Source organism: Gasterosteus aculeatus, chromosome 7, assembly GCF_964276395.1.
Source record: "Gasterosteus aculeatus chromosome 7, fGasAcu3.hap1.1, whole genome shotgun sequence".
NCBI classification, from domain to species: domain Eukaryota; kingdom Metazoa; phylum Chordata; class Actinopteri; order Perciformes; family Gasterosteidae; genus Gasterosteus; species Gasterosteus aculeatus.
This window is the reverse complement of record NC_135694.1, coordinates 8,996,728-9,017,776: the sequence shown is the minus strand read 5'-3', so window position 1 is coordinate 9,017,776 and position 21,049 is coordinate 8,996,728. Positions and strand designations below refer to the sequence as shown.

The 21,049-nt window shown below is 43.0% G+C and overlaps 2 protein-coding genes across 4 annotated transcripts; one reads left to right on the top strand and one right to left on the bottom strand.

The window, feature by feature from the left end:
• Positions 1–1,057: 1,057 nt before the first annotated feature.
• nagk (N-acetylglucosamine kinase) lies at positions 1,058–4,525 on the top strand. 2 transcript variants are annotated; one of them, XM_078106463.1, is made up of 10 exons: positions 1,058–1,918; positions 2,044–2,128; positions 2,273–2,371; positions 2,466–2,607; positions 3,003–3,113; positions 3,196–3,308; positions 3,437–3,524; positions 3,611–3,708; positions 3,812–3,890; positions 4,020–4,525. In XM_078106463.1, exons 3-10 carry the CDS (start codon positions 2,312–2,314, stop codon positions 4,220–4,222), a joined length of 894 nt encoding a protein of 297 aa, XP_077962589.1. In that variant the 5' UTR covers positions 1,058–1,918; positions 2,044–2,128; positions 2,273–2,311; the 3' UTR covers positions 4,223–4,525. The 2 variants fall into 2 exon arrangements, with proteins under 2 accessions (XP_077962589.1, XP_040037602.2); XM_040181668.2 differs by having other exon boundaries at positions 1,443–1,599.
• A 6,648-nt stretch (positions 4,526–11,173) lies between these two features.
• On the bottom strand, positions 11,174–20,624 carry paip2b (poly(A) binding protein interacting protein 2B). 2 transcript variants are annotated; one of them, XM_040181446.2, is made up of 4 exons: positions 20,280–20,624; positions 14,283–14,449; positions 13,327–13,509; positions 11,174–13,226 (listed from the first exon to the last, which is right to left on the bottom strand). In XM_040181446.2, exons 2-4 carry the CDS (start codon positions 14,436–14,438, stop codon positions 13,170–13,172), a joined length of 396 nt encoding a protein of 131 aa, XP_040037380.1. In that variant the 5' UTR covers positions 14,439–14,449; positions 20,280–20,624; the 3' UTR covers positions 11,174–13,169. The 2 variants fall into 2 exon arrangements, with proteins under 2 accessions (XP_040037380.1, XP_040037379.1); XM_040181445.2 differs by lacking the exon at positions 20,280–20,624 and adding an exon at positions 17,645–17,840.
• Positions 20,625–21,049: the final 425 nt, after the last annotated feature.

Here is a 21,049-nt window from a genome sequence, read left to right as displayed (position 1 = left end):
CAGTATGAGGGGGAGTGACCGGTGGAATGTTATAGTCAGGCAGTGGGGGACCGGGCTCTGTTGATGAGCCCGACTGCCGACGGGAAGAAACTGTTCGTGTGGCGGGAGGTCGTAGTCCTGATGGACCTCAGCCTCCTGCCAGATGGAAGGGGCACAAACAGTTTTTGTCCGGGGTGGGAGGGGTCGGCCGCGATCTTTTTAGCTCGCTTCAGAGACCTGGAAGCGAACAAGTCCTGCAGGGACGGCAGATTGCAGCCAATCACCCTCTCCGCAGAGCGGATGACACGCTGCAGCCTGCCCTTGTCCTTGGCTGTGGCTGCAGCGTACCAGACGGTGATGGAGGAGCAGAGGATGGACTCGATGATGGCCGTGTAGAAGTGGACCATCATCGTCTTTGGCAGGTTGAGTTTCTTCAGCTGCCTCAGTGCGAACAACCTCTGCTGAGCCTTCTTGGTGATGGAGCTGATGTTCAGCTCCCACTTGAGGTCCTGGGTGATGATGGAGCCCAGGAAACGGAAGGAATCCACAATAGTGACGGGGGAGTCACACAGCGTGATGGGGGAGGGTGGGGCTCTGTTCCGCCGGAAATCCACAACCATCTCCACTGTCTTTAGAGCGTTAAGCTCCAGGTTGTTCTGGCTGCACCACGACACCAGATGGTCAGACTCCCACCTGTAGGCGGACTCGTCCCCACCAGAGATTAGTCCAATGAGGGTGGTGTCATCCGCAAACTTCAGGAGCTTGACGGACTGATGCCTGGAGGTGCAGCTGTTGGTGTACAGGGAGAAGAGCAGAGGGGAAAGAACGCAGCCTTGGGGGGAACCGGTGCTGATGGTCCGAGAGGCTGAGACATGTTTCCCCAGCTTCACGTGCAATGTTTCTTCAGTAGCCTAACCAAAAACACGGGGAATCAACGTGTCACCATAGGAGATCTTTGTAGAAAACACAGAGGGTTTGAAAGAAATATGTACCATTATGTTGTCATTTTTGAGTGTGCATGTGTTTTTTATTTTTTTTTGTCCAAATAATTTAACATCCGGTATAGCAGTCAGCATGTGGGGCTTGACGCTGCTGTCTTCTTTCAGGGGGATCGAGCACAGCAAGTATAGAAAAGTGCATTAGCAGCGCATGCAGGCGAGCCGCTTCTTTTCTCCCTCTCTTCCCTCCGCCTCCCTCTTGTATAACTTCTCTGTTGGTTTCAGCTCACTTTCCGAGGCGCATACAGACTATATGCATAACATAAATTACACTGCATGTAACGATAGATGATGTATTGTGTATTTTGGAAGGAAATAAACTGCAGGATATCACAGCATGACTGTTCAAATTTTAGACAACTGTAACTATTCCTTATTCAAACAAGTAAAGTAAGACCAATATCCAAAGGATACTATGTCGGCATTATTCAATATACCGTAAAATAAAAATAAGGGAATTGAATCGAAGTCACGGCATGTTGACACATTTAAAGACACCGATGTCACCTGCTGGTAGTTTACTGTTACTGCGGGTTGGACTTCATTGTCGCTCTCGCGATATTTGTGCATGGACCTCAAACAGGAAGTGAGACATGGCGTCAGTGTTCGGTGGAGTAGAGGGGTGAGAATGAATTAAAATGTACAACAAACGCGGACTTTACATTGTCGCTAAATGCGTGCGTGTGTGTTGCAGGTTTTCATTCGAGTTGTCTTCAGTTGTCACCGAGAAATTCACAGTACTATGTGATACTTTTTTAGTTTCGGACCGGGGACTAGTTCTCTGACCGAGTTTTCTCGCTCCGTGTCTCGTGACCGCCTCCTCCCGATGTTTAGCAATGAACAAATATGTGTTGTTGTTTTTTTTGCAATTCAAGGGTGTTTTTGTGTCTTTGCTGCCTTTCCTGTTAGTTTTAATATCACAGCAAAGCGTTTCCTTGATGGTATGTACAGTTGTATAATATAATTAATAATATATATATATATATATATATATATATATATATATAGAATTATATATACAGTATGCATGTGTTTGTGTTTCTCTCATCCAACTCACTGTGTCCAGTGGAGGGACGCACTCCAAAGCGGTGCTGGTGGCAGAAGATGGAAGGATCCTGGCCGAGACAGAGGGACCATCCACTAACCACTGGGTAATAATAAGAATGCATAAATACAGGGAATTTTGGGGGGTTTGTGTTTGTCGTATATATTTCTACTCTGCATTAGAAAAGCCTGATTGCACAAAGATGTGTGTGTGTGTGTGTGTGTGTGTGTGTGTCACCATGTTTATACAGTTGGTTGGGGTGGACAAATGTATTGAAACTATCAACGACATGGTCCAAAAAGCCAAGAAGGAGGCAGGGCTGGATCCGAACATGGCACTGTGCTCGTTGGTCAGTCGAAACTTGCATACAATAGCCTCCAATTAAAGTCAACAACAACAAAACAAGTGGACCTTTTCTAAACACGGATCTTGTGAATGTGCAGGGCATGTCTCTGAGTGGAGGGGAGCAGAAAGCTGCGATCGACAAACTGATTGCCGACATGAAGCAGCGTTTCCCAAACCTCAGCCAGCACTACTTCATCACCACGGATGCAATTGGCGCCATGGCGACCGCCAGCAAATGCGGTAACTAGTCCGTTTTCTATTTCTTCCATTGTAGTGCAGTCAATCCTCAGCACTAAACCTTGCTGGAGGCATGCGTTTACAATGACTTGTAGGCTTTCTTATTTTCAAACAGTTTACTGTATCCTTTTGGATTAACGGTAATTAAATAATTTAGACTGTAGCTACTTTCGTACCATCTACATTAAGATTTGAAAGACACCCGCAGTTATATTTGAGAAATCCGACCTTAAACTGTCATGACAAGAAAGTGTGTGAGACTTTGCCCCCTTAGGTGTGGCTGTATGAAAGCGATATTATAGTGTGTCTTTACACACTTTATGGCTTAATGAGATCAACGCCGCCGTCGTTATTGTCATATAGTAGCAGTCAACTCAGACTGTCTGTTTTCTCTGCAGGAGGTGTTGTGTTGATATCAGGGACCGGCTCTAACTGCAAGCTAGTCAATCCCGATGGCTCGCAGATCGGCTGTGGAGGCTGGGGTCACATGATGGGGGACGAGGGAGGAGGTAACCATGGCAATAGGTGTATGGATCATCTATAACTTTTATGGATTGGTCCAACTCCAAACCCTTCGGTCATCTTTCTCAGCATTCTGGATCTCTCATTTGGCGGTGAAGACAGTGTTCGATGCGATGGACAACCTGGTTGCTCCTCCTCATGATGTTACGCATGTCAGAAAGATCATGGAAGAGTACTACCAGGTGAGATTGCGACAGCAGTGATACAAGGAAATCAGCTTAAGTTTGAGGAGGTGAATGACTGGTAAATATTCCTGCCGATGTGTAACAGTCAGGGTAAGAAATATACCTTGAACTAATACTTATTACAGGTGTCAAATCTGATGGGCATGCTGCCGCACCTCTACAGAAACTTCCAGAAGTCCCACTTTGCCGGTTTCTGCAAAAAGCTGGCTGAAGGTAGGCGGAAAATCATTTCCTGCTTAGTTCTTCTAAGGTGGCAAGTAGAGTGGAAGGTTGAATAAAAGGTATTTGTGTGCATGCAGGTGCAGAAGCAGGGGACGCTCTCTGTCAATATGTGTTTACTCAGGCCGGGAGAGTCTTGGCAAAACATGTGGAAGCCGTTTTACCTGCAGCACAGGAGGTAATAAATGTAATAAAACACACACACATATACGTGTACTCTGCTTTCACTCATTAGTTATAAGCATTGACACAGGACTCTATTCCACCCTCTCTGGCAACAGCCTTTATTTTGTGGTGACCTCGGCCTCCGTGTTCTGTGTGTGGGGTCAGTGTGGAAGAGCTGGGAGCTTCTGAAGTCCGGTCAGTGGCCCTTAAATCTCCTTAACTCGTCTTTCCATCATTTTGACTCTGATGAAGATGAAGCTGTGGGAAGTTCTTCCAAATCTCAGCTTCTGCTCTTTCCTTCTGTATTTCGTTGTCTCTGATTAGGCTTCATTGAGGTCTTGGATGAAGTGGCATCATCTGGCAAGTTCAAGGGCCGTTTCCAGGGCTACTGCCTCCTGATTCTGCAGCAGTCGTCAGCACTGGGCGGCGCCAGTCTTGGGGCTCAGAGTATTGACAAAACGTTAACCATGGATTACGACGCTAATGCCAAAGTCTTCTACCGACACACTTTTAACAGCATCCAATGAGAGTGCAGCTGCACAGTCTGTGATTCTTAACCAATCAATGTTCAGCTAAAGGGAAGTTTTATTGTACAATAGAAAGTTATTAGCCTCTCCTAATGATAATAATGATTGTGTAATAATGTGGAGCACTTGATTTTTTCTCACCACAAATACCAAGGAGGTGGTTGAACATTTTCCCTATCTGCATAAAGGCTATAATGGCAATTCTGTTTACATTTATTTTATTTTGTAAATCTTTGCACTTTCACAATACTTGTTTACATTTGACATATATAATAAAATAAACTGTTAATTGTTAACAAACAACTCATTCAGTGTTGTTAATACCTGTAGTTCTTAAAATCCCCACTTTTGATATTCTATACTTATCCTATTTAGATAAATGTCAAACTTGATTTATTTTTTGCAGGATGTCTATAGTTGTGTTTTTTACTGGTGGGTACTGCTATTAAGAACCATCCACTAAATAATTTTGATCATCTTATGGAGAGTTCTCGTCCAAAGAAGCTCATCTAGGACCAGCGGTGCTTTAACATAAATATATATAGTTATATAAAACAGCAACAATATACTGTCAAGTTTGGGTGATGGCTCTTTATTAAACTTTATATTTTTGGTCGTCATGTCTACACTGAACTGTGCAAACTTTGAGTCCTCCTCGTTTCATATTGCTCTTTAGACTGTGCACCGAACGGCACCACTGTATTGTACAGTTACTGTGGCAGGAGTGAAGTAGCAGTTATCGTGTGTGCTGCCAATGTAATCGACATCAGCATAAAGAATCAAATTCAATTAATAACAGCGGCAGCAACATTACACTGATTTCTTTCAATTTAGTTCAGTTTCACCTCTGTGGTGGTTCTCTGGGATGATTCTACTGGAGAGGAATTCAGAAAAACATCTGGGCCCGGTTTTTCAAAAGTAATCCACCAGGATTTTAGATAACGGATTGGATCAAATCTTGAAAATGGATTTTTCAAAAGAAAAAACGGATTACATAATCGGATTAGATCACGTAAACCAATCTTGGTTTTGATCCGGATCAAACCTTTAGTTTGGGTTTTTCAGAACATTTTTGTAGGATTTGGATCACTTTGATCCAAAAAATCTGGATTAAACTGATCCCATCAGAAGGGTGGATTCAGCGTGGATTTCATTCCCAAAATGTAATGAAAACCTTAAAAATGTATCAAATAATACTATATTTGGATCATGCAGTATCTTACAAGATATCCTATTTATTTCATGAATTTATTTTAAGGTTTAGGCTACAGTGATTAGGTAGGCTTCAACGTATTCAGCCTTTCAGTATAGGCCTACAGCAAAGTAGAAAGAGTTTGGTCTCATAAAATATTCCCCCAAACAGCTGTCAAAACAATACATTTTATTCTGTCACTAATTGATATATATATTCATCACAATCGAAAATATTTTTGGTTTTAGAATATTCATTAGTGATGCATGCAATGATTACAGAATAACCAAAAAAATGCAAAGATTGTCAATCACTGATTTTTGAAATCCAAAACAAATCCAAATCAGAAATAGTGTCTAACTATTGCGTCCCTTGTTGCACGTCCTGTTTGCTCGTTCTGGCAGAGAAACAACTGACTCTGACCAAACTGCAGCAAACCAAGGCCAGACTTGAGATCCGCCTTCTAAAGGCTTCGCTCAGACAAGCTGGTCTCTCCACATCAGATGAGGAAGTCTGAAATTATTGTGAAGTATTTGACATTAAGTCTTTTTTTTTATTCAATACATCTATATTTGAATATCCTCAATGTACAGTGTTTGTGTTGTAGGTCTCAGATGAGCGGACTGCTGGAAGAGGATGGAGTGGGGTTTTTCTTGTTTTTAGTTTTTTTTTTAAACGTGTGTGTTTTCATTTCAGATAAAAATAAACTTATATTGACCCCACACTGGCTATTCTACTTGTTGCTCTTTACATATCTATAGTTCTACGTTGTGATTTCCTATCCTGTTTGAGCACTGGTTATCCAGATTTGGTGATCCTGAAAAGTTCCTATCCGGATCAGATTGATCCAATCCGGTGTTGCTTTGAAAAACTGGCTCAAAAGTAAGATGGATTACGTGATCACGGATCGCAAAAAAAAGGATTACTAAATTCAACCTTTTGAAAAACCGGGCCCTGATGATTCCTGCCAAGCACCTGAAGGTAAATACTGTGTGATTTGAAGTGGATTTGTGTCAATCATCACTAATAGTCTCGTCTGGGACTGAATTATGCAAATGTGTGCGTTGTCTAATGTTTCTCCGGGTATGTTTTGTATTGAAATTAGAAGGCAACTAAAACTGTTCGGCCTTCTGCAGCCTCGAGACAAACTGCACCACTATGTTCATCAACAGTACTGTTAACCAACTGCTTATACATCTCACTTATGTCCTGAGATTCATCTAAATTCTTACCTTCTCAGAGTACAGTGATTTAAATGCATTGTCCTACAGGGATTTCACACATCTTTTCCTTAATGTTGACTGATGTTTGGCCACTCGAGGGCAGCACAAACAAGCTGCGAAGTGGACACAGAAAAGAGTAAAAACTTTAATTTAACCTTACGTAGAGAGCCTATTAAAGTTATACACATGTGATACTAAGCAACGTTAGGCTATAATTTAATCATTATAATCTTCACCTCTGTTCAGTCCACCAACACCTGAAATCAAGAGCCAGCAGCTGGCTGTATATATTTATGTGTACTAACGTATATACTTTATAATGCTTGCTTCGTGTCCGCTCGCATCAGCTAACGTCAGTTTTTGTTTTGATTTGTTTAGCTTTTTTGCCCAAATGTCCATAGTGTGGCTGAATTGGTACGAAAGCAGTGAAGCGAGGCAAAAAAGGCATTTCCCGGACAAACGTCTATTAACAAGCCCTTTGAACACATTTTTGTTCATATATAATGCAGCAGTAATACTTTTTTATTTTGCAAATACAAAAACTGGCACAATAATTAAAAACCCTGACTCGTGTGACTATTGACCAGTTAAAATGACAAACTACCAATCACCTGCATTCAGAAGGAGCCATGAAAACACTAGTAACCAATTAGATCACTTAACTAGTAATCAGAGCTTGAGCAAATTCAGGTACAATTGAGCACGATTCAGGTTTGCTGTTTTGTGTGGAGGAAAGATTTGAATGCAATACATTGCATTTTATTTACAGTATCAGAGGATAACCACGTTCAACCACGTCACCCTCTGGGACAGTAGTTGTGTCTCATTCTGATTGTAGAGTAGTGGCAAACACTGTAGTTTGTTTTCCCATAAACGTTGTGTTCAGTCTATATTTACAGCACGCTACAAATAGAAATGCATTATATTTGTGTTTGTGTGTAATGTTGGAATTACAAATATATGCTTTTCCAAGAGACATTTCCTCTAAGGATTTGATTACTTTCCAAAAAGCTGTGCATGGTCAAACTATTGTTCCATTTACTGTGCGAAAGGAGTAGCTCCTTCAGACCGACTCGTCGTCTCAATGCACGTCTCTCTCTTCCAGTTTGTGGGGCTGATGCCTTTGGTGAGATTCGTCACCACTTATAGTCGCCATTATAAACCCTTCAGTCAGTGCCACCTGCAAGTCGACCAGCCGAGGCCCAGTTGTGAAGCTGCAGCGGCTCCTGCGTGCATCAACAGTACCCAGGTTGGATGGATAAATAGACTGAGTGATATTCATTGATCGACATACTGACTCACCGACCAGTTGATTTTGATGTTTTCATAGAGTCATTGTGAAAACTGGCCTGCATTTTATAAATACTTATAAAATACTACAAGACGTCCAACAGCATCTATGGCTCTACTAGCTGTCTAGAGGTGAACAACACACGTTTGCAAATAATCTTTTATTTTCTAACAAGCTCTCTGTTACCATGAACATCTCCATCCTAAGTCATGGGCCTCTATGTCTCAGCCTCCAACAAGTTCCCGCTTCTTCCCTGGCTCCTTGCATCCTTTGGGAGTCTATCCTTCCGTGTCCGAGGCGGCTGCGCTCGTTGGCTCTCCCCTGACGGAGCCAAGGACGCAGGAGATGGGAGGAGAAAGGGAGTTCAGGCCTTTACCTGGTGGGGAGAAGCTATGTGCTTTGGAAGAAGAGTAATGTTCTCTACCAGGAGAGTAAGATCACATCCAGTTCTTCTGCAATTTCTTCTGTTATTTTTGGCTTGTGGCTTTTGAAAACTGTAGGTCTAGCGTGCAGAACCACTTAATTCTTATAAATTGGTGTAATTTTGTTGTCATTTCACGTCGGTCCGGCCTACTGCAAAGATTTCCTTAGATTTGTCTGCAGAGAAGCCGGGTTGCAGCACCTGCGGGACCTTCCTGTGGCCTCCATTCCAATTATCGCAACCAACGGCAGAACAACCCTCCGTCACACGCAGGCATAAACGCACCTGTAAGGCAATTTCACGAGGATGAACATCTCGAGTAAATGGGCGTTTATCCCTTCCATTGATTAGGCGCTGAACATGGAGTTACCAGTGCCTACCTGAGGGGCGTGCAGCCTGCTATTGGACTGAAAGATAGGATCTTCCTACAGCATACTCCTGGGCAGCGTAGTTGGTGAGCACTTTCAATTTTGTTTTAAATTCTTCTCACACATGCATCTTGTAACATAAGTGTTCTTTTTTTGGGGACATTTTCCATCTGTCACAGCTGCACATGGGAAACTGAGAACTCCGGTTGTTGTCGCTGCGTCGAGATGAATCCCTTCCCTCCCTGCATCGGTCGTAGCAGCATACCTGCTCTGGCCCATGCTCAGCCCAGCAGGATGCTCCCGCTCACCGAGTACCAAGCCAGTTACTCTGCCGGGGTAAGCGTGCATGTGTGAGAATGGGTATTACCAACTACTAGCCCTTCGTCTTCTATACGCATTTCTGCTTTATTGCCTTTGTGCGTTTTCTCTTTGTGGGCCCAGCTTCAGATGCAGCGGAGGGACATTCACCATCAAGCTCCTCGCCACCAGATACGTTATCATCTCTGAATCCCAACTTTTGTCTCAATATACAGAACAAAAACACATACATGTGCGTGTATTAATGTCAAAACAGCCCAAAATCTGCTCCTTTGTCTAATCGCCCGTACTTGAAAGGGCTTCCACATATTAACAAGCAATTCAAACGGCCGCCTCCGTTTGAATGGAGCATCCTTCGCCTCAGGATACTCCATTCATACGGAGGCGGCGTTCAAGGTATCTTGCCGCAGGATACTCGAGCTGCAGAGGAGTCGTAACAAAGCAGTAAACCATCTGGTGGCGGCACTTAAGAGACACTCTAATGGGCTTCTTGTCACCCTGTCGGGATGAGGTGGTGCAAGTATTCACATTCTTTTGAATCTGTTTGATTAAATATAAACGTACCCACCTGTAAAAATACATGTTCAGCATTCTGAAATGCAATCAGTGAAAGTACAGCAGTTTTATCTGCAAACGCTCCTTTAAAAAGTAAAAGTACACGTTATGTAGAGGAGTCCCTATTCTAAATGTTTCTGCGGCTACAGCTGGAGCTCAGCATCCCACCGTAACCGCATGTTTATATTCATTGATGAATTTAATTACACAACTTGGATTTTAATTGCAATCCAAATGTACATGTGAACACTGCAAACAGGGGGTTGCCATTGTGAAAATATCAGATAGAATAAACACATCTCTGCTGGTAAAGTCAATCACATTTTTAGCAGAGGAGCAGAGATAATTTAGTACAATGACCTCAGTGACCCCCAAGGTCATCATACCAGCGTGATGGCGTGCTCGTTCCATCAGATGGAGACCTCCAGTGTGAGGCCCGCAGTCTTGATGCTAGTTTGCTCTCAAGATCGTCCCATAATCAGTCAGATAGAGTCTTCATTTGTCACTGCTGCTCTCGAACCGGGCAGGTTTCCAGGTGAAGTCGCCCAACGCCGACAGAATCGCGCGGCCCTCGACAACGGCGGCGGACAGACGGAAACAGCCCCCCGTCTCCTGCTCGACAGCAGCGGACGACGTGGCCACGACCCTGTTGTACGGCAGACCCTGCCACTCCCAAGGGAAGATGTCCTTCCTCTCGTCTGCATCCAGGAGCGCTTTGTTTGGGCGGCCCGCAGGCAGGAGGCCTCAAGGGGAGGAGTGAGCAATGGGGAGAAATGCACATCTAAATTAGCGTTGAACGATTGTAAGAGTCACAAAAAGTTGCTTCAAAATTGGGCCACACTATCTCAATATGACTAAATGGTAAAATATGCAATAACTGGGCTTGTTTAGTTACGAAAGCAACGGGTGTAGCAATCTGCGCGTCCTTCATTTAGTCGAAGGCTGATGGCGGTGTTCTGACCTTCGCCATGGACAGACGAGTCCCATTCTCTGGTAGAGGAAAGATAATGTCTGATGTTTTGTCGTCTTCCTAAAGCAAAGCGAAGTCATTACATTTGTTGAAAAAGGACGTAATGATTTTCTTAGGGGTAAAATGGTTTTAAAAAATATATAGATCAGAATCTGCCAAAACATGATACAACTTTGAGATCTGCTCATAATTCAAATAGTCTAAACACTGGCATCTTAGATCAGCTGAAACGTTCACACCTGATGCAATCGGCTAAGGGTCAACTTCAAGCTCCATATTCACAAAATACTTCCACATCATTTAGTTCATTTAGGAGCGGCTCCCTTTAAATCATATCAGTCTTCCTTGGCAGACAGATTTTACAATTTTTTCAAGGTGGCAGATTACCCAAATTGTAGCTGTGCAGAAAAACTTTTTAGTAGGGACAGCTACTAAAAAGTGCGTATTTATGCTTCTCCGGTCAAGGGGAAATGCTCAATCTGAACATAAGTCTACAAAGAATTTAAAAAAAATGTACCTTAATCACGAACAGTGAAAAATTATAGATTTTTTTAAATACAAGTATGCTGGTCCAGTGTGTATCAAAAAGTGACAAAAAAGCCAAAACAGAGCATTTGTCTTTAACATCTTTATTCTTCTTTTTTCATTATTTTTATTTGTATTGAAATTCATACTCTGTCGCCTGGACCTTTTTTTTTTTTTCCTTTTTTTTTTTTAAACGGCTTCTGTCATCTAACGCATCTAAACAAAATCACCAAAAATGATTTCATGTTGTACAATCCACCTGGCGGACATTCCTATTGGCTTCACCAGGGCGCCATTGTGTGGTCCAACACTGTGTGAGGAAGTTCCATTTAACCAAGATGACTCAGTCTCTGCTGCCCATTTAGGAACACACTTGAGTACTTGTTACTCAAATCAGAGAGTGCAAGTGTACAAGTGTCTGCCATTACAGTAAAAATACAGAAAGACATTGCCACTAATACCACAAATAAACAGTGGCATCAAGAACACACAGCGACAATATTGTCTCTGCATTTTCAACCCAAGACGGCCGAGAACTAGAACGTACTAATTAATTCATGTTTACCGTTGATGGGATTCTGGGTTTCCTAGAAAGCATCTTCACATATTACAACCTTTTCCTGAATGTTTTACAACTTAAACGGAGATCATAGTGAGGGGCGATGCTTCAGGGAAAGCCAGAAAACAACAAAAGAGTTATGGTTAAGAAGAACTTCCTCAAAAAAGTCAATGTACAAAGAAGAACAGCAAGGAAGCCATAGGCCTACTGTCTGCCATGTGTTCCATACTGCTTTATTCTGATTGGCCACGACAATATTGTCTCCTCAAGTTTCCTCCTGCAAACAGGCCTGAATGGACACCACAGGTTACTGTACCCAGTAGAGACACAAAATTCCTCATCCTCAAAAACATGGAGAAAAAAGAAGAAAAAAAAAAAAAAGGATGAGGAGAGGTTTTAAAACCTGATTTGGAAATGGACACTGATGACACGGATGCCGGACACACCAAGCTGTTGACTTTGTTCCAGACCAAATACTCCCCTGTAACAAGGCTGCTCACTACACCTCTTAAATCCAAATAGAACTGAAGGATGAAGCCATGAACAAAACTGAACATAATGAGAACTGAAGTCTTTTTTTTTTTTTCTTCATTTTTTTTTTTTTACGGTTCACAAATCTTTGAGCTTCCCTCTAACATTTGTCTTGCTTAACTCAACTTGATGCATGATTGAGAAACTCACTGCGTTCTAATAAACTGGACAAAAGATAAACATGGACTTCCACATAAATTGGGAAAATAACTTCTAATCCATGATTACACCTGTCCGTGTCTGTTAAGATCACCTCAAAACAAGCGTGCTGGGCGGGATGGGGTCTGTAATTTGGTTTGGAACGGAGCCGCTGCAAATACAAATAAAGAACGCGCATTTCTAAAAAACGCACAAGAGCCGTGATGTCACATGAGCTCATGACAAAATAGGGGCAAACGTTAACGGGCTCGACCGACCGCGATGACACAACAGAGCAGCTGCAAGAGCCCATCAAGACCCCGGAAATCTAAGTCCTTCTCTATCCTCACCGTCATGGAGACCCTTAACCTTCGGACCGTGTTTTTATTAAGTCCGACAGCACACAAATGAACACGTATGTGCAGTCATTTCTCACGTTTATTAGATGTTTTGTCCTGGTATCACTGCTTGGTAGCTGCCTCGGTTGCACGGCGAAATCAATGAGATCTGCATGCTCTGTAAGCCTCAACGGTGTCATCTGAAATGCAATGATGAGCTAGCGCCCGCTGCAAGGCGGTGCTGGTATTACACCCCTCCCCCACCCGTTCCCAATGTCCCTCAGTATACAAGAAACAAACAGGAAATAAAAGATTAAAGAAACAAAAAGAAAGAAAGAAAAAAAAAGAAATCCCCCCACCCCCCGACTGGGCCCGCCAGCACGCCTTGGACTTCAAGTGTGTGCGTGAGTGTGTGAATCAGTGTGTGTGCGGGCGTGGCCGCCAGAGTCTCTGAGAATATGTGAGAGCTGGTGTATGAGTGCGCGCGCGTGGAGGCTCCATGGGGGTGAGGGGGACTCCTAGTATTTCTTCCCCGGGACAAACTCCTTCGCTTCGGGATTCAAGATGCTCTTCCTCTGCAGGAAAAGGGCGAGAACAAATAGAGAGTTAACCTCGTCGCTCGAGCGTTCATCAAAATTCTCGGTGTTGGGAAATGAGATGCAATCTCTGACTCACCGCCACTTCCTCCAGGTTGTTATGGTGATCGCTGACGGACAGGCCGTTGAGCTGCTGCTGCAGCTGCCCCACCCCCTGGTTGTTAAGGTCACGTGAAGGGATGAACCAATCCTGGTCCTCCTCCTCCAGCATTTCCTGGAAGCAGCGCTCCAAGAACTCCTGCTCCAGCAGTTCTTCTTCCACCTGAGAGACAACACGTGTGGGTAGTGGGGGGAGGGGGGGTTAAGAGGATGAGTGACAGTTGGAAAAACAGTAAAGGCGGACAGAGGAGGAATATACATGGGATCATTTGCATGACAAGTAGAATCCGTCTCTTTTCTCCAAAGAAAAACCTTGTGTGTAATGAGGTGGCATTGAAGTACATGACTACCAAGAAACACACAGAATACTGAAAAGGGGCACCGAATATAAAGTGTTTTTTCTTTAGTAACGGACACATTTATACACAACCATGCACCTCAAACAGTAATAATAATAGAACTACGAGTGGGTGTCAGTCATCAGCTGACCTGGGAACTTCCCCAAGGATGGCAGGCGACAAAAAGTTAGGCTGCTTTAAAAAATAAAATAAAAACGGCCCGAGCTGAACGTTGAGGAGAGCATCAGTCATTATAGAAGGAGAGGAGAGGGGTTGTGTGTAAGTGTAGCCAAAATATGTACCACGTGGAACATTTAGCAGTTGATCAAATAAACAATGCAGTGCTTTATGTTAGAAAAACATGTGATGAGACACTGGTTCTAATTGACCTTGATCATTGACATTTCCTGAAATTGGTCTGAAAATGGCCAACATCAATATCAGTTGAATCGGATTATTGAATCAGAGCACAAAATATCAGAACTGTGACTTTGTTTAAACGTATTTCCACCAGCTGAAAGTTCAACGATGACACTTATGTGACGTTCCTCATGTCTACCGAAGCATAGTGTGGGACACAACACACACACACACACACCTGTCTGTTGTACTCTTCTTCATTCTCCATCCACATGTACTCAGCAAACGGGTTGGCGTCGCTGCCCTCTCCTGCGTGCCCATTGGCCACTGGCTCCTTTCCCTCCTTGCCCGGAGCGCCGCCTCCCGGTGTCTTGGCCACCTCTGGACCGCTCATCTCAGCTGGCTCTGCACAGGAAGCAGTTACAGCAGAGCAACAGTTAGAAAATCAGGTAAAAACACTGGAATTTGACAGCATAAAACTGGAACTTCGGTCACCTTACAAGGATGGATTCCGGCCAATTCATTCTAGAAGCCAGTTAGTATTTGTATTCTATTTATTAGCATTGTCTAATAAACAGGGCTGCGACGCTTCAGATCCAAACTGATACGGCAAACACTGAAAAATTGCATCAAAGAGCAGAACAGCCTTCATCGGGTCTCCTTTTTATTTTCCATATCTTTTGATCTAAATAAGCGGCAGATCGACACCAGCATCAACAGCTGGAAAGAAACCCGTCTCTAAAAAAACAGTCTGTGGCACCTCAAACCATTTTACCACAAACACTCAGAGGAGTGTCTGCGGGCTAAACGGAGCTGTCGGCATCTCACGAATCAATTGATTTGGTGGTTGGTGAATTGAGTGCTGTGGCGAAAGGCCTCATTGCATCATCGTCGTCGTCAACAAGTCAAGACTCCGGTCTGACATCACGAAGCCATATAGTGGGACTCCCGAGTAAACAACCCCCACCCCAAGTGTTAAATCAGTTGGATTAAGCCAATAAAAACTGTCGAACGATGTCAAACTCTTTGGCCAAGTGAGATTGTGGAGGAAAATAAGTCATGACCAGATTTTGACAGTTTCTACAGTGGCATTAGAATAGCACTTTTGATGTTGAGCCTCATGTGCTTCATTTCCTTTCCTTTTCAGATGGAAAAACATTCTCCACTGAACAGAGACACATCAAACATCTTCGTACTAAACATCCCTCTATATATAAGAACCTTTTTTTTTTTTTACTTCTTCTGGTGTTTAAATGGCCTTTTCTTTCTGCCGGTTTACTAGAATTGTGAATTCATAAAAAAAAATTTAAAAAAGTGATTAGCCAGTGCAAGTCTACTGCTGTGACAAAGAGCTCCTGCTCAGATGAGAGCGGCCCACTACAATGACAGTCGTCGTCATACTGCCAGCCGGCTCAAACAGACGAGTCATGACTCAACCAGGGCCTCGCAGCAAGGAGGGACGGGAAAATGAAAAAGGATGATCTCGACCGGGCGGCGCACGCAGCCCGGGGTCAGCCTGATGTAGGCACACTATCTTGTTCTTGAGCAGCAAGAACCTGATATCATCCCCCCCCCCCAAAAAAAACAGGAAATAACGTGACGTAGACGCGGATTCCTGCCGCTTGTGCCTCGGTCAATGTGACACCGTCGACCGATGAGACGCGGTGAAGTGGCGCAAACCGTACGGACACGCTGTCCTTCTGGAGGAGCCCAAATAAACATTTAAGTAGGTTACAAGGGGGGTGTGTCTGCCTCTCTCAAAGCTGTCAAGTGTTTCTGTCCATTTGAGGACAATGATAAAAGCAGTCTAATTACACGGCGCAGAGATCAAAACAAAATGTTAGCTGTGTTAGCTTCGACATGAGTCAGAGGGCGGCAAACAAAATCTGGTAAAAGAATACGACACGCCCGCATTTAAATCAGCACTGGTTGAAGAAGGCGGCAACCTTCTACCGCTGTCCACAAAGTGTTATGCATCAACAACGACCATCAATGATTAAGTTTACCTGACGGTTTAAACAAATGCACAATCCTTTTAATACAATTGCAGTGAGAAAAAAAAAAACTTTTCTCCAGCAATAACTAACAAGTATTCCAACGAGTAGTCCCGATCCCTTAAATGAATTATGGGTCACTGTGAACGCCTCTGCTTGGGAAACAAGAGTGCACAGCAGGTGAATCGTCATAGAAGTGGCAACAGGGAGGACAGTGCGATTATGTACCGCATGTAGCACTTAACATGTTCATGGTGCGTAACCAGGCGTTGGTCACCATGTAATATTTAGTTGGAGAAGCACAGAATCCTCCGTGCCGGATCACAGAGAAGAAGGCCTACACAGAAAGGAAATGTAAGACCTCCTGTTGTCACCTCACTTTCATTGCAGATTATCTGTAGACTGTTCGACGTCACCTGAAGCTTTTCCGCCCCCAACATGAAGTGTTTATTTTTTAAATGAAGAGTTGACAAACCAGGACGACGGAAGACACGATTGGCATAGAAATGATTATCGTTACTGTAAAAAATAAAAAGACTAGGAAAAGCCCCAAATGTAGCTATCAAAACATCTTATGCCGATTAATTTATCAATCAAAAAAAAAATTACCACTTGGGGCAACTTTTGAGCAAATTGAAATTAGAACGTTTTGGATATCAAAATGTAGGTCTGATAAAAATTATTATTAAGTAACTATGATGGCCTCTTGCATTACTATCGAGAGCCAACTTTGTGAATACGAGTTACTCAGTGAATCATTTTATTTAGAAACAACATTTAATGGTTCAGTCTAATAAAAAAAGACCATCTTTTTGGGGGTTTAGACGCGCGAGGCGAAGAATTAAAGACATTTTACAACATACCGTTAACTGTGGACTCTGGGCAACTGTGAAGCATCGACGATTTAAGGGAGAAACAATTTACAATAAACTTGCAAACCTAAAACACACATTAACGCAACTCTAGCAACTGTTTAAATGAAGAGAATAACCCGCTTAATGACAGATTATGTAACGCAGCAGTTAACGGTTGTGTGTAGCGGGAGCCGCGTCGCAGTGGCCTGTAGCATGTAGCATGCTAACGCCTCCCGAGAGCTAGCGGGCTGCGCCAGGTGCCCGGGCCTACCTACCACTCGCTAAACGGATTGGGTGGAGTGAGCCGAGGCAACGTTGTGGCTAAGCGGATAGCTCGCCGTAGCTTCGGAAAATGTATGCACACCTAACCGTGCTGTCAATGAACGGGCCTGAGGTGAACGCTATCCCAGTAACAACAAAGGGTACGCGGCTAGGTTATTTCCTTCGTATTCGGTAAGCGGGTTGGCGTGAAAAATGCGAAGGACACGCAAACAAAGCAGCGCGCTGAAAAAAACTAAAAAGACACGATGAGACGCTTTATCGTAGAAACCATGCAGCGAGGTCAAACCCCAAAACACAATCGCCGTTCGGATGCTTTGAGGCCAAACAAAGTCGGCTGCTCGGCTAGCACGCTGCTACAGCATGGCTGCATCCGTGAAGCAGGTCAACATAACAAGCCTCCGCTCCGGGGATTATAGCAGCTTTTCACGAAGACAAGAAAAGCCGTCGCGCTTTTTAAAAGTTGAAGTTACCTGGCATTGTGCTCTAGGTGCTCGTTTCGGAGTGTAGCGTTACACGAAGTTCTAGCAAGTGCACAGCGAAGAGTGCGTGGTCGTCGTTTCTCCAGTGGGGATTACTCTGCGCTGCGATGCAACGTAGCTCAAGTTAGCTAAATCCTGTTAGCCACCTTGCTAACGTTAGAACGCTGGGTCGGTCACGTGGTGTGGGGCTGCATTCATGTTTTTTCATTAATGTGGGAATTGCAAATAAGATGACAGTTATTCAAGCACAAATATTCAATTTTGAATTAGCAAAATTCAATCAAAATGTCCCACAACTTAAGTTAAGACCATTATATGTGGTGATTTATCCAACCAAAACAAATTCGGTGTAAAAATATTATAAAAAGATACCTTCAAATGATTTTTTTTATAAATGACAACATGTATTCATCCATTTACAAATTGAAGTTTCAGCTCTAGATTCGGGTAAACTGTAAGCAAGAACTTAAAACAAAATCTGCAAAACTTTTTTTGGACAGTACAAAGAATTCGGTCTAATTCACTCCGAACATGCCATTTATTTTTTTATGCACAATATCGGCGTGTCGTAATCTATGTAGAGTAACATTGGAAAATACTGTGAATTCAACCATATCAACTGGCCCCAGTTTAGAATGACTGAATCCATCTGAATAGTAGCAGAATTCAGAAAATGTTGATTCCATTTGATGGGTTTACAGCACAAATACTAGAATGTAGGTTGCAGCGAGGTAGTAGTAAGACACTGCATGTGCAGAGCAAATGAAAAAGACTGACCAAAATACCATTGGAACAAATGGATTTGTTAAGTGTGCAGATAAATATGTGCAGTGATGCAGAAACAGATGTAACCCGCTATGCAATCCGTTGTACCACAACATCTGGTTGTATTGCACCTCAGTGTTTCCAGTCCTAATCCCCCCAGAGGATAATACTGCATGATGAATATGGATCCCAAGATTGAACAAGATCCATCTCCAATGCACTCTGAGCAGACTCTGTAAATCACAGACATTCTTTCCCCTGATGTCCATTTGGATGTGAGAAAGAACCAGGCTCTATTTTCTTTTCAGAAAAATGTACCGATCGTGGTTTGATTTATTTAACCCCTTGTTAATACGCCACACTGATAATATGGTTCTTTCTTCTCTGGTAAGATGTTTCAGTTGTTCATTTTATGGTCATTATCAAAAAGTACATTTGTGGTTCGGTGAGTCTTATTACCTTATACTATGATTGGTTTCTATTATTTTGTCAATGTGTGTGTATATATTGGAAACTAAATAGTGCAACTACTCTTTCCCACAGCACCAAAACGACCAGTTGAAACAAACATCTCACGTATTCATGAAAGAAAAAACTGTGGTGATGTTGTATTATAGAGGACCTTAGTTTTAACTTTTTTTAAAGATGTACATAACATTACTGACAATTGAGTGTAGAACTCTCCTTGCAGATCGTGTTAGTTCATTATCTGTCTGAATATATATATATATATATATATATATATATATATATATATGAATGTCAATTCAAAGGGGGGTAATGACGTCCAGGTCCAGGAACTGAAGACACAGTCTCTCAGTGGTGTGGTGCACAGTGGTGCATGTGGTCGACAGGAAGGTCATCGTTTTTTGGGTTTAAACGTGAGAGGCGAAGAATAAAGGTATTTTACAACATAACGTTAACTGTGGGCTCTGGTCAAACGCTCGGTCCTCATCAATTAACGAGACAGGTCACAGGATAAATATGGGAGAAATATTCCATGTATCAAAGTGCTGAACACAAATTTAGGATCTAGATTTCTTTATTGTACACTACTGGATAGCTTAACGTCTTCGCCGCCTCATCCCACAAGTACACGTCACTTTTAGGTGGAGCTGTTCGCAACTCATAAGACATATCCATCTCTCTAAGGCCAAGCGATAAACGTGTGTTCCAGGAAGGGTTCCCAACAAACCAATTCAGCTGTACACGTCACAATAACGTAAAGGGGCGAAAATCGGGGCTCACGATGTGTACGTGAACGCAACACGTTAACAAACATCCTTGAAGCACCGCTAGCTACACGTATTACTTAAAAACACAAACGCCTGCGTGGCGTTGGAAATAAAATCATCTTTCTGGTAGATGGCAAATTCTCAGCACTTTAGTTTACTTTATTCTTATGGGGGACAAAATGACGAACAGCGTGAACAACATACTATCAACCCACATTGTCTAGTGCTCAAATCAGTATATGCACAATATATTACAGTGTTGCTGATCTAAGAAAATGTTTTAATCCAACATCTAACACTGCATTGGTTAATTAACCCGGGAGTGTTCGGGTACTGTAGTGTTCTACCACAATACAACTATTTCTAGTGGAGGCAATGACTCCTAAGTCGACATGTCACCCTTTCATCATTTTAATGAGTGTTTTCTTCTTTTTTTAGGCTTTGTGATCTTAAGTGGTGCAACGCCACAAGGAACGTCATCCGTGACATGTAAGCAAGTTATTAAAACAAATTGGGAGACACGCGTACACGATTTGCTTTTATATGAACATTGCAAAACCGGTCGGCGCTGTTCTTCCTTTTCTTCATGTAGCAAACCGCTAGCTCCACTAATAACAACAACTCACCACACAACTTCAAGTGCTTGCAGGGGGAATCCGCAAACCAGCTGTCGGGGGGGAAACGTCTCTTCTCCGGTCCCGGACGTCACAGGGGAAACACACAGTGAAGAAATTAATCCAATAATCTCCAATACACCCAAAAACAATACGTGTCTCCTTTGTCCCCTAGCTCGCGTAAGTGGCTAAAAACGGAATAAATCCGCTGTTTCTCTGTCGAAACGTCGAGGGGGGAAAAAACGTTGTGTCGTGGGACGCGTTTGTCCAGCTGTACACGTCAGTCATTGGTTGGGGTCCACGTCAGGCAACATGTACGAGCAATTCTATTGGTCCAACTGATATCAAGACCCGCCCACCCCAATTCATGTAAGTAAACACGTTGTATCACATTTTCCTCGCTGCCCCTATTTTTGATCGATACTACCATTTGATATTTGACAAAGTGGTGGTTTCAACTAGGTCCCGTCGTGTTTTAACAGACAGAGCTCTAGTTTTTTGTTTGTCAAGGTTGTTCGGGCCGGGAAAGCAACAAGAGGGGAGTAAAAGTACTGCAGATTAAAACATATCATATGTGAGTGTGAGCAGTAACGTGCACATGTGTTTCATGGGCATGATCCCCAGCTTGTGCCTCATCGATCACTCTTATATGCATACCAAAAATACAATACTTTACATTATGTTTTAGTCTTGAAGGATTGTTGACATACTCTCACAATTTGTTGTAATCTATTATTGCATTTTTACACAAACACAGCAGGCCTTTTTGTTATTATTAGATC